Source organism: Brachyhypopomus gauderio, chromosome 9 (genome assembly GCF_052324685.1).
Source record: "Brachyhypopomus gauderio isolate BG-103 chromosome 9, BGAUD_0.2, whole genome shotgun sequence".
In the NCBI taxonomy this organism is placed as follows: domain Eukaryota; kingdom Metazoa; phylum Chordata; class Actinopteri; order Gymnotiformes; family Hypopomidae; genus Brachyhypopomus; species Brachyhypopomus gauderio.
In genome coordinates this window covers 11,631,074-11,643,568 of record NC_135219.1, presented here as the reverse complement: position 1 = coordinate 11,643,568, position 12,495 = coordinate 11,631,074, and the positions used below count along the sequence as shown (strand labels likewise).

The following is a 12,495-nucleotide window of genomic DNA, read 5'->3' as shown; positions in this document are numbered from 1 at the left end:
TGTTAGGTGTTATGTTTCACAGGGTTTAGTAGGTGCAGTAATGTTTCCTGAGAGCTGGCAGTATTTGAGATTGCACCTATTTCTGTGTCTTCACCTTTCCTGCCTCACACAGCTCAACCGTCTTCTGCTCACTGTCTGTGGTGAGCTGGAGGTCTGGACCTGCTTACAGGGTCCCACAGTTTCTGACAGATGAGCTATAAGACCAGGGTGTTGTATGTCATGTTTTGTAAGCTATCATTTTTGTTACATTGTTCCAGAAAAAAGGGTACCAATTTGTACCCTTAGCTCTGCTGTGTGTGTGTGTGTGTGTGTGTGTGTGTGTGTGTGTGTGTGTGTGTGTTTGAGAGTGTTTGAGTGAGTGTGTGAGCTCTCCCATGGGAGACAGTCTCGGAAGCAGAGTGCTCTCTCACAGCCTTGCCAAGCCTTAGCTAAGCAGAAACATCCTGCTCCTAATGAGACAACCTATATCCTACATCCTGGTCCTAACGAGACAACCTATATCCTACATCCTGGTCCTAACGAGACAACCTATATCCTACATCCTGGTCCTAACGAGACAACCTATATCCTACATCCTGGTCCTAACAAGACAACCTATATCCTACATCCTGGTCCTAACAAGACAACCTATATCCTACATCCTGGTCCTAACAAGACAACCTATATCCTACATCCTGTTCCTATTGCAGCAACCTATATCCTACATCCTGGTCCTAACAAGACAACCTATATCCTACATCCTGGTCCTAACAAGACAACCTATATCCTACATCCTGGTCCTAACAAGACAACCTATATCCTACATCCTGGTCCTAACAAGACAACTTATATCCTACATCCTGGTCCTAACAAGACAACCTATATCCTACATCCTGGTCCTAACAAGACAACCTATATCCTACATCCTGTTCCTATTGCAGCAACCTATATCCTACATCCTGGTCCTAACAAGACAACCTATATCCTACATCCTGGTCCTAACAAGACAACCTATATCCTACATCCTGGTCCTAACGAGACAACCTATATCCTACATCCTGGTCCTAACGAGACAACCTATATCCTACATCCTGGTCCTAACGAGACAACCTATATCCTACATCCTGGTCCTAACGAGACAACCTATATCCTACATCCTGGTCCTAACGAGACAACCTATATCCTACATCCTGTTCCTATTGCAGCAACCTATATCCTACATCCTGGTCCTAACTAGACAACCTATATCCTACATCCTGGTCCTAATGAGCACAGGAGACTGTGGAGGATTGCTGACATCCCATGGGTTCTGTCTGCAAAATCTTTACATGCCTTTTTCCAAGCAGAGCTCCAAGGCCTTTATGGGTTGGAATTTTTGTTTGCTAATAACCCATATCTAACCCAGAGGTGCTAATAACCTATATTTGACCCAGAGGTGCTAATAACCCATATCTGACTCAGAGATGCTAATAACCCATATCTGACCCAAGGGTGCTAATAACCCATATCTCACCCAGAGGTGCTAATAACCCATATCTCACCCAGAGGTGCAGAGCCAAGCTGTCTTTGTTTGAACAAAACATTTCCAAGATTACTTCATCTGCTGAGTCAAGTGGTTAAGGGGGGGGGGTATTAAACAGAAAGAAAAAATAATTTATATATCAGAATTGCTTAATTTGAAAGAATGTGATTGAGAGTAAAAACCAGTTGAAGAAAATAATTAATGTTCTTCAAAAGCAGTGTTTTGTATGTTCTTGTGGTCGCTGGGTTGTTGGAGCAGGTGTCTGTAGGTGAGCTCTTGATGAAGAATGATGGTGAAGCTTGATGATCTCGATTTGCTCCCTTTTGTGCTCTCAGAGCTCCACCCATCATAGGCTACCTGCCTTTTGAGGTTCTGGGAACGTCGGGTTACGACTACTACCACGTGGATGATCTGGAAACCCTCGCCAAGTGCCACGAACACCGTGAGTTTGGAGCAGTCCACCGTGTGCACGTTCAACATGCCATAAATTATAAATAGATTTTTAAAGTCATTGTACATTTAAGGAAGAGTTCAAAGGGAATTTGAAATACAGTGTGTTGTTGTTGTTACTGGACTCTGTAACATTCTGCTAGGTGATAACACGTATACGGTGTGTGTGTGTGTGTGTGTGTGTGTGTGTGTGTGTGTGTTTCAGTGATGCAGTATGGGAAGGGGAAGTCATGCTACTATCGCTTCCTGACGAAGGGCCAGCAGTGGATCTGGCTGCAGACACACTACTACATCACCTACCACCAGTGGAACTCGCGGCCTGAGTTCATCGTCTGCACGCACACCGTTGTGAGGTGAGCCCCAGGGCCAAAACCCCAGCAACTCCATTATTGATCCATGCCATTTCGGGCCTTGCGTGAAATATGTGCGAAACATCCGCCAAGCCGAAAAACCAATTGTGTAGCTGAACGCTAACTGAGGCTCGCTAACAACAGAAATGCGTGCGGTGCGGTGCGTTCCGCAGAAGGGATGACATGGAGGATTCAGAAGGGAAGTTTGGAAGTGTTTGTGCGGATTTTCCGTCCATTAGCAAGCGCCTGAGCTGTGACTAAGCTCCCAGACTCCGGTATCCTGACATCATCAGCGAGGTCCAGCCGCTTCTAGCTAGTGAAGAGCACAGGCGAACATCTCCCTAAAAGCACAGATCGACTCCGACCAGGCCAAACGCTCTGTACCGCATTGCCGGGTCGGTGCCGCGGAGGAGAGCTTCCAGCAGGTGCTGGTGAGGTTAGCTGGCACAGTAGCTGCTGTATCCAAACACACTTTCTGCTTCCACACACCGTGCAGGGCAACGTAAGCAGCAAATGGACAATTATCTCGTTTCACCTGGTTTATGTTCCTCGTGTGTAAATGGAACCATTTTGTTACTCATGTCAACACACACTGAGCATTGCAACAGTGGCTTCGTCAAATGGATGTCAAAAATCTCTTCCGTCACAAATGGATGTTTTGCACATGACTTGGGAAACACTTAAAATATTTTTAAAAAGTCACATGAAAAATATATAAATCTTTTTAAAAGATTGTTAGAAAATGTTAATTATAATGATAATTCATTATGAATGATAATTCAGAAAATGTTTTATTTACAACCCTGAATGTAATATGGAACTTAAATACACTAAATTACGTTTAGTTTTGACAGTTACTGTAATTTAGCAAAAAGATAAGTTGGTTCTTCATTTTAAGAGACCCCTCTTATATTGTCGTTTGTATATTTAATATTGCTTTTAATGAAGCAAAAGTATTTCTCAGATTACTCAATTCATTGGTGGAGTAATCAATACAATTCTCAGTTACTAAAATTGTGATCTGCATGGTGCTACAAGTCTTGAGTGAGACACAGTAGATAACCAAAGGTCTTTTATTTTGATTATTGACAGTGCTTATTGGCCGTGTGTGTGTGTGTGTGTGTGTGTGTGTGTGTGGTCTTTCTGTAGCTATGCTGAAGTCCGGGCCGAGCAGCGTAGAGAGCTGGGCATTAAGGAATCTCCTCCTGAGATCTCTGCAGACAAGGTACGTCTTGAACAGACGGTGCGTCTGCGGTGTGGATCAGACGTCTGCCCGGCGTCCTTCTAACTGTCGCTCCCTGTCTCAGTCCCAGGACTCGGGCTCGGAGTCGCAGTTGAACACCTCCAGCCTGAAGGAGGCGCTGGAGCGCTTCGATCACAGCCGCACGCCCTCCGCCTCGTCCCGGAGCTCCCGCAAGTCGTCCTCTCACACGGCCGTGTCGGACCCCACCTGTACGCACCAGCACCGCTCCGCCTGCCCTACTGCCCCCGTGTAGTGACATGGGCGGTGCTCAGTCCCAGCCTCCAGGCACACCCCTCTGTTGCCCCGCCCACGCCCACAGTTCAGTTTGCAAAGGGCCTTGCTAAGGAGGCGTGTCCAGAAGGAGCTAAGGTCCAGGGGTACCTGAGGGCTGGAACTGCAAACCGCTAATATAGAAACGCTTAGTGCTGTGGTGAAACGATATGTTGTAATGGTTTTTAACAGAGTACTGTGTGTGTGTGTGTGTGTGTGTGTGTGTAGCCACCCAGACTAAGCTACAGACTGAACGCAGCACACCACCCCGCCAGGCCGTGTCAACCATAGAGATGACCTCCCAGAGAAGGTCCTCCATCAGCAGCCAGGTGTGTGTGTGCGCGCGCCCATGCACTCGTATAGGAGTGAAAGGATGTATGTGAGTGAGAGTTCACCAGAGGATCCTGTAATTGGTCATGAATGTTCAAACTACAGAATCACGAGTAGAATCTGCAGATAAGTGGAATATGAAATACTGTGTATATATTTGTGTGTAGTGTAAACAAATTTGTAAACTGGTTGCCCCAGGAAGCAGCAAAAATTAATTAATTAAAACTGTAACTATCGTGTGATTAACAGTGTGTGAGTGTTAAACTGTGTGTCTCTCCAGTCAATGAGCTCTCAGACCACAGGCCAGACCATGTGTGTAACAGCTGTGTATGTGTGCGAGTGTTAAGATGCGTGTGTGTTTGTGTCTCCAGTCAATGAGCTCTCAGACCACAGGCCAGACCATGTGTGTAACAGCTGTGTATGTGTGCGAGTGTTAAGATGCGTGTGTGTTTGTGTCTCCAGTCAATGAGCTCTCAGACCACAGGCCAGACCATGTGTGTAACAGCTGTGTATGTGTGCGAGTGTTAAGATGCGTGTGTGTTTGTCTCTCCAGTCAGTGAGCTCTCAGACCACAGGCCAGACCATGTGTGTAACAGCTGTGTATGTGTGCGAGTGTTAAGATGCGTGTGTGTTTGTGTCCCCAGTCAATGAGCTCTCAAACCACAGGCCAGACCATGGCGGCTTGCCTGGTGTCCCAGCCTCAGCAGACACAGCAACTGCAGGCTCCTGTACAGGTAACACACACACACACACACACACACACACACACACACACACACACACACAGTAGGCTGAGCTTGCGGGGCACTGGGCTCACGTGGCTCTCTCCCCCCCCGAAGCCTGTGCTGCAGTTCTCCACGCAGCTGGACGCCATGCAGCACCTGAAGGATCAGCTGGAGCAGAGGACGCGTGTGATCGAGGCCAACATCCAGAGGCAGCAGGAGGAGCTTCGCCACATCCAGGAGGAGCTGCAGCGGGTGCAGGGTCAAGGCTTGCAGGTCAGGGCGCCCCCTGCTGGCCGTGCTGGACGGTTGTCGGCGGTTGGGAGTGTAGTCACGCCTCAGGCATGTCGGAGCGTGCCGTGGTGTCAGGAATGCACTTCGCTCAACTGTACTGAGCTTGTAGAACTTGTTATGCATGAGGGTGTCATTGCAACATTGTGTGTGTGTGTGTGTGTGTGTGTGTGTGTGTGTGTGTGTGTGTGTGTGTGTGTGTGTGTGTGTGTGTGTGTGTGTGTGTGTGTGCGTAGATGTTCCTGCAGTCTGGTGGGGGCGGTCTGAACCTGGGCTCTGTGCAGCTGACACAGAGTTCCTCCGTGCAGCCAGGGGGCGCTCTGACCATGCAGGGGCAGGTGGTTGCGACAAGCAGCCTGCAGGGGGCGCTGGCATCTACACACACAGGCACACAGCACGCTGTAGGCCAGCAGACACAGCCAGCTCAGCAGAGCCTACTGCGGGAGCAGAACTCCACGCTCGCCCAGGTGAGATCTTACACACACACACACACACACACACACACACACACACAAGCTAATCTGTCTGTGTGTCTGTGGCCCAGAGATCGTCCCACACGCTGCAGACCTCTCAGGGCGCTCTGCCGTCCCTCTACAACACCATGATGATGTCCCAGCCGGCGCCGGGCAGCGTGGTCCAGCTGTCCACCAGCCTGCCCCAGACCAGCTCCGGCACCACCGTCGCCTCCTTCTCGCAGGACCGCCAGATACGGTACGGCCCCGCCCCCATACCCCAAAACCCTGCCCCCATACCCCAACATACCCCAACACCCTGCCCCCATACCTCAACGTACCCCAACACCCTGCCCCCATACCCCAACGTACCCCAACACCCTGCCCCCATACTCTAACATACCCAACACCCCGCCCCCATACCCCAACACCCCGTCCAGAACATTCACACTTGTTCAGAAACTCAAACCTGCAGCCATCAATGACACGGGCAGAGTCTGACTGGGCTGTGGATTCAGTTTTAAGGCTTAGGTGTGTGATTCAGTTTTAAAGTTTAGTTTAGGTGTGTGATTCAGCTTTAAAGCTTAGGTGTGTGATTCAGCTTTAAAGCTTAGGTGTGTGATTCAGCTTTAAAGCTTAGGTGTGTGATTCAGCTTTAAAGCTTAGGTGTGTGATTCAGTTTTAAAACTTATGTGTGTGATTCAGTTTTAAAGCTTATGTGTGTGATTCAGTTTTAAAGCTTATGTGTGTGATTCAGTTTTAAAGCTTATGTGTGTGATTCAGCTTTAAAGCTTAGGTGTGTGATTCAGTTTTAAAGCTTATGTGTGTGATTCAGTTTTACAGCTTACGTGCGTGATTCAGTTTTACAGCTTACGTGCGTGATTCAGTTTAAAGTTTAGTTTAGGTGTGTGATTCGTTTTAAAGCTTAGGTGTGTGATTCAGTTTTAAAGCTTAGGTGTGTGATTCAGTTTTAAAGCTTAGGTGTGTGATTCAGTTTAAAACTTAAGTGTGTTATTTTATCCTATACTGGTGCTCACACTGCTGTAGTTACTGGGATTGATGCAAAGTCACCAGTACAATCCCACCCGTTTGAGGTCCATTTCTCCCACTCCTCACAGATTCCCAGCAACTCCTCAGCTCCTCACGAAGCTGGTGACGGGCCCGATGGCGTGTGGAGCGGTCATGGTGCCCACCACCATGTTCATGGGCCAGGTGGTGACGGCGTTCGCTCCTCCTCAAGCCCAGGCCCAGACCATCAGCATCAGCCAGCAGCCCACAGCGGTCTCCTCCCAGGAGCAGCACGCCCAGTCACAGGCCTCCGCCTCTGCCCAGCAGCAGGGCCAGGCCACAGCTCAGCTCACACAGCAGCAGACGCAGTTCCTCCAGGTGACCACACGGGGGCGCACCTTATCGTGCTGGGGTGATGAGAGTGATGCCAAACTAGGGATAAAGAAGTGGTTGTCTAGTCAGGTGACCTGTTTGGGCAAGTTTTATGTTGAATCCAAGAAATCTAGCAGGTTTGTTTGTTATATATGGTAACGGTTATAACTAACCACAAAAGAGTTTGTTTCCATAAAAATACCCCACTTGATTGAATCTCGGGTCACATGTATAGCCCTGTGGTTTGGTTACATGTACATTCTACTACCCACTCCATTTTGAACCTGACCAAGGCTCTGCCCCAGCTGTGACTACGCCTCTTTGCAGGATAGCCCGTCTACAGCTCAGGGGTGAGTTTCCCGAAATGTTCGTAGCGCTAAGTACTCTTTCATACGAGGTTACGAAGTACTTAGCGCTACGAACATTTCGGGAAACCCACCCCTGTTAGTTTTGCCTTGTGTGCTGCCCCCTTGTGAAATCAGTGAGAGTTGCCAACAGGTGTTTGTGATTTAAATCACCGAAGCAGTGTAGAAATGTTTAGGGAATCCTGTTTGTTTCAGCAAAGGTGGGGCTTTGCTTGCGTGTTTCATCTGAACTTTGAACTTTTCACATTGTTTATAGGCTCCGCGTCTTCTCCATGGTAACCAGTCGGCACAGCTGATACTGCAGGCCGCGTTTCCCCTCCAGCAGCAGGGAACCTTCGCCACGGCAACGCAGCAGCAGCAGCTGGTGTCCCATAGGCCAGACAGCATGGCAGACCGTCCTAATGCCCCGCCTCAGTAACCCAGCAACGGGCAATCGACCGCAAGGAGCCGAGTGGATCCAGCTCTGCGCGGGGGTGATGGGAGCAGGTCGTCGCTGGAGCACACTGGGATAACAGCAGTATTCCAACCACACTGGTGCCCTACCGTCTCCGGTCTCTGGCTGCCTGCACTGAATTCTGGGAAGCGTAGTCCACACGAGCTGAGCTGTTAACCAGCTAGCAAAGGAACAGTGGCCGTCCTTACCGTTGCCCATTCAAGCTTGGTTGGGGGGAGGGGTGAGGTGGGCGTGGTCTACTCTTTCTGCCCCTCCCTCCTTGTCTTGTACACCCTGTGTGTGCTGTCGTCACTCCCTCATGTGTTTAATTTATGCAGAATTCTCCGGTATGTGGGGTGGAGACAACGATTCAAGACTTCAGAGAAGTCCTGCAGGACAAATGGCACCATATTCCTTTTTTCCTTCTCTCTTTCCTCCCTCTCTCCATCTCACAAAGTCTCTTCCCCATCTGTCTTTTTTTGTGTCTTTGCATTTTTTCATGTTTTAAGAAAGTAATTATGGGTCAGAAAATATTTTTAAGAACATCATCTGGGTTCAGCTTGTATTGTACAGTACACCTGTAAAATTATGTAAATATATGGACAAAGGAAAGAGAACAGACTATTTTATATTGATGCATGAGGTGAAGCGTAGCTACTAAAGAGCTACATGAGGTGAAGCGTAGTCTGGTATTTGTAGCTTTGAACATGACTTTTTTTGTAGTATTCAAAGGAAAAAAAAACACCTTATGGCTGAGATCTTATTGCCGTGCAGGTTGTGTGTGTGTGTGTGTGTGTGTGTGTGTGTGTGTGTGTGTAAAGCAGACCGTGCTGGTTCATGTTGTGTGTCACAGTTTGTAGTTCAGATTGCGTTGTGCGTCTTCTCATTTTAGTAAATCTCCTAAAATAACAGTAAGTTTAGTTTTTTTTTTTTTTTTTTTTTTTTTACATTGTAATAGACAATGACATTTACTAATCTCTAAATGTACAGACATTTTACCTTTTGTAAATATCGGAGAGAACGGTCCGTGCAGACGCAGGGAGGTATAGGACTGTATATTATGAAAAATTAGTTTTAAAAGCACAGCTGCTGCCTCGTACACCATAAGCACTAATCAGACGTTCTCCAGGAACGTGAGTGTAGATGGTAATGACACAATGACCTTGAGCACCATACGTGCAGACTGATATTTGATTCCTAGTGCTCTCCTCCTCACAGAGACGTGGAAAATGGGTAGACACTATGTATGATGTTAATATAATTATAGTGAAGAGAGAAAAAAAATACATAGTGCCAAGCCATAATTTAAATTCCACTAGTTTTGCAGTAATGCATATATGGTAGAAGAAAATATATTAAGTGATGTGAAATTTAGTCTTACCAAATTAAACCTCATTCTTGATGGTAAATCTTGGCATACGGTCTTGCGTTTGCATGGCTTTGTATACTCTATATGATGTGTGTAGTGTCTGTTCTTAGAGTTTGGTTGAGATTCAGTGAACTTCAACCAAAGTGACAACAAAATGATCGGCTGGTGGTGCCGAAGCCCTTTCTAGAGCCCTTCAGAACCAGCTCTGGAGATCCAGGAATGTAAACTATTGTGTCGCCATCAGCGCCTCCGTGGTTATAACTGGGATTATGATCTCTAATCTGGTCCACAGGAGGTGCCGTCTTTTGGAGCAGACGTTAAACTGTCCCGACCTATTAGAGGTCAAAAATGAAAAAACGAAAATTTAGTAAGAGAAAAAAAAAATCTAGCACTTGTGTCCAGGTAGCACTTTATATTTGGGTTTGTGTGTAACGTTAGTCTTAGATTAAGTCATAATTAGCTTTGGGTGTGTCAGGTGTCCCTAATGCAACACCCAAACAAAAGCTTTGTGCATGACACTAAATGTTTAATGTTGGAGTTGCACAGTAAGCAGGTTGTTAGCAGTGCTCCCTGTCCGATCACGTCCCTCACGCCCCGAAACATCAGCCTTCCGACAGCTCCGTCAGTCTCTGGTACTTCCGTTTGCAAAGACGCGATATAAGATGAAAGTGTAGTTGTGACGATAGGTGAGGTTGTAATGGCATCTGGACGCCACCTACTCCAGCCGCAGTGAGGGTGAGTTGGGTGGAGGAGAGGAAGGTGTGTGCTACACTCTTACAGTTTGCACTTTAGGATGTGGTGGATGTTGTAGAGGAAAGGTGTGGTCTTCAAGGAGATGAGGACACCTTCCCTGGTTTGATGTTGTTTTTAAAGTTTGGACAATCAGTAATTTCAGTGTTTCAGCCAATCTATGATTTGTTTATAACCCTCAAAAAAACTGGAAAATAAAGTTTTCTTTTTTGATTAACCTAAATCAGTTTTATGTTAATCAATCACAGACACCATCTTAGAGATCTTCATTTTTTCTTTCTGTTTTTAAATTATCAACAAGATTGCCTTTGTGTAAAAAATGTTTTATAGTCAGTAATTGTACATTACTGAACACGTGGGTAATCCATCAAGTGGACACTTGTCAGGTTAGTTCAAGTGGAAACAGGTTGCAATAATTCGTATGTAATTTGAGACCTCAGAAACCCAGTCCGAATGTTTTGCTTTCTCAGGATAATTACGCCTCCAGCGTAGCAGCGCTGGTCCAATCACAGTTCACATTGCAGTATCCATTCAGTAGCAAATCCACCCAAGCCACTGTTCACACGGGAACCCCCTGCACAGTAAAGGATGGTGTTATGGAATACGCAGTTTAAACCAGTGCCCCTGGTTACCATGGGCTTCCCAAAGGGCCCGATATATTCCTAGTACCCTGTCCTATCCCTTGTGAGTTGTAAGCTACCCAGTGGCCATGTCGTTTATGTCTGGTGGTGTGGACTTAGCCACTGCTGATAGTATATGTCTGCTGTATGTCAGTTTGGAAACGGATTTGCTGATTTTAGACTGGTTTTTACACTAGGCCAAGCCCAGCAGATTAAATAATGGTGTTTGGCATGGTAATTCCACTTTATTATTATATCATTCCCCAAATCAGAACCGAACCGATCCGAGTGGCAGTAGCTTAATGAATGAATGAATGTAACGGTCACCATAGCTGGTATGCGTGAGCTGCTTAATTGCTTGAAACTTAATGAACAAAGACTGTTTTAGAGAGGCAGATATCCTGTTCAAAAATATCATATTTTTATAAGGCCAAACTAGTCCTCTGTAGAACATTTGTAGAGAAAGGCCATGTAATGGATATATTAAATGTCTAAGTGTAATTATTTATCTGTTAAGAAAGGGAACAGTGAATAAAAAAAAATCTTTATAGAAAAACCTCAGACGAAGGCTGAGAACAAACTGTGACACACGAGAGAACCAGATCGAACTTTTCGAAACATCGCAGGCAGAGGAAGTCCGGTCTGCTGTGAACGAGAGGGGTCGTTGATGTAAGGGTTAAGCTCCTGTTCATGCCTCGTTTAAAACGATCAGCGTTGATAGATGCCATCTCGGTTGAGACGCTGCTGGGAACACACCCCGGCCAGAGACGTTCTGCAGTTGTCTGCGGGCTCTGCCGACTGAGGAAGGCCTTAACGTTTCTGATCACGTTGAACTTTGATGTACTTGGGCACTGTTTCGCTCCAACATCCTGCTTCCTTGTGAATCCCTTTGTTTTTAAAGCGTGCTGACCCACATTGTTGCTGCTTCCTTAACATCTCACTTCTCACTTCTGTCCTGTTTTCCAGTGTTAATCTGTAGTTGTTGTTGTTTTGTTTTTTTTTTTTTTGGTTTGTTTTGTTTGTTTTTTTCTTTCACTCAGTCTAGTCGACAGTAACTATGACATGACGTACACTTGTATATGATACTGGTGAACATTTTGATCCAGATGAATTTATCGAGCAGTGTAATGAGTCATTTGGTAAGAACGGAGGGTTAGAAGACTCCAGCTGGACCTCAGCATGTTCTGTGCTCATATCATGTAGACATTATGAAGTGAGGGGGAGCCAGAGAGAGAACGGTGGAGCGACCTTTGACCCTGCCCTGAACCAGCATTCTCATTCAGGAAGATGCCATGGAGGAACAGTAGACCTCTGCCGTAGATACACACGTGAGGCGGAGAAGATCATAGAGGGTAAAGGTCATGCTCTCGGCTCTCCCGGTGCTCACGGAAGGTCAGCTGGGGGTCATGAAACGTTTGACTTTAACCAGTGAAAACAGCTGTATCCAGGCTACTGGAGTTAAGATACTAGTTAAAGCTACTGTAGTGCAAGTTAAAGCTACTGTAGTTTTGTTTTCTTGTCACTGACTCTTGCACTTGGTTTCAAATAACAAAAAATAAATAAAAGGGCTTTTGACATTTAAAAATCATTTAAAAATCATAATTCCCCACATGATTCAGATGAACACTCCTCCCTGTATTTCTAGTGTTGAGCAGGTCTGTGTATTGGATCACACCACCATTCTTTAATGCCTTCATTTATTAGTTAAAGGGGGGAGGGACCTAAATGCATTGTTTTGTGATTAATAGGTCAACACACACATTAAAATGTTCCTATTTCTTTACTTCTGCTCATTTGTTTTTTAAAGACAGCGCTCGTATCCGTTGTTAAAACAGCAGGGATGTGTAGATCGATGTTCTGGATCTGCTGCAGTACTGACACACAGACACACAGGCTTCAGGTCGCCCAGTTTTTATACACACTCACACACATACACACACACACTTCCCCTACTCTTATGGCCACTATG

The 12,495-nt window shown here is 46.2% G+C and overlaps 1 protein-coding gene across 2 annotated transcripts in view; it reads left to right on the top strand.

Moving 5' to 3' along the window:
• The window catches only part of clocka (clock circadian regulator a), a 35,448-nt gene extending 26,322 nt beyond the window's left edge, over window positions 1–9,126 (top strand). For both annotated transcript variants that reach the window (XM_077017117.1, XM_077017118.1), the window contains 11 exons: window positions 1,837–1,943; window positions 2,157–2,304; window positions 3,451–3,526; window positions 3,609–3,753; window positions 4,043–4,143; window positions 4,789–4,878; window positions 4,984–5,142; window positions 5,394–5,624; window positions 5,702–5,868; window positions 6,728–6,995; window positions 7,611–9,126. In XM_077017117.1, the coding sequence (XP_076873232.1) occupies window positions 1,837–1,943; window positions 2,157–2,304; window positions 3,451–3,526; window positions 3,609–3,753; window positions 4,043–4,143; window positions 4,789–4,878; window positions 4,984–5,142; window positions 5,394–5,624; window positions 5,702–5,868; window positions 6,728–6,995; window positions 7,611–7,772 (1,654 nt within the window). In that variant the 3' untranslated portion in view covers window positions 7,773–9,126. The remainder of the gene's footprint in view (window positions 1–1,836; window positions 1,944–2,156; window positions 2,305–3,450; window positions 3,527–3,608; window positions 3,754–4,042; window positions 4,144–4,788; window positions 4,879–4,983; window positions 5,143–5,393; window positions 5,625–5,701; window positions 5,869–6,727; window positions 6,996–7,610) is intronic.
• Window positions 9,127–12,495: the final 3,369 nt, after the last annotated feature.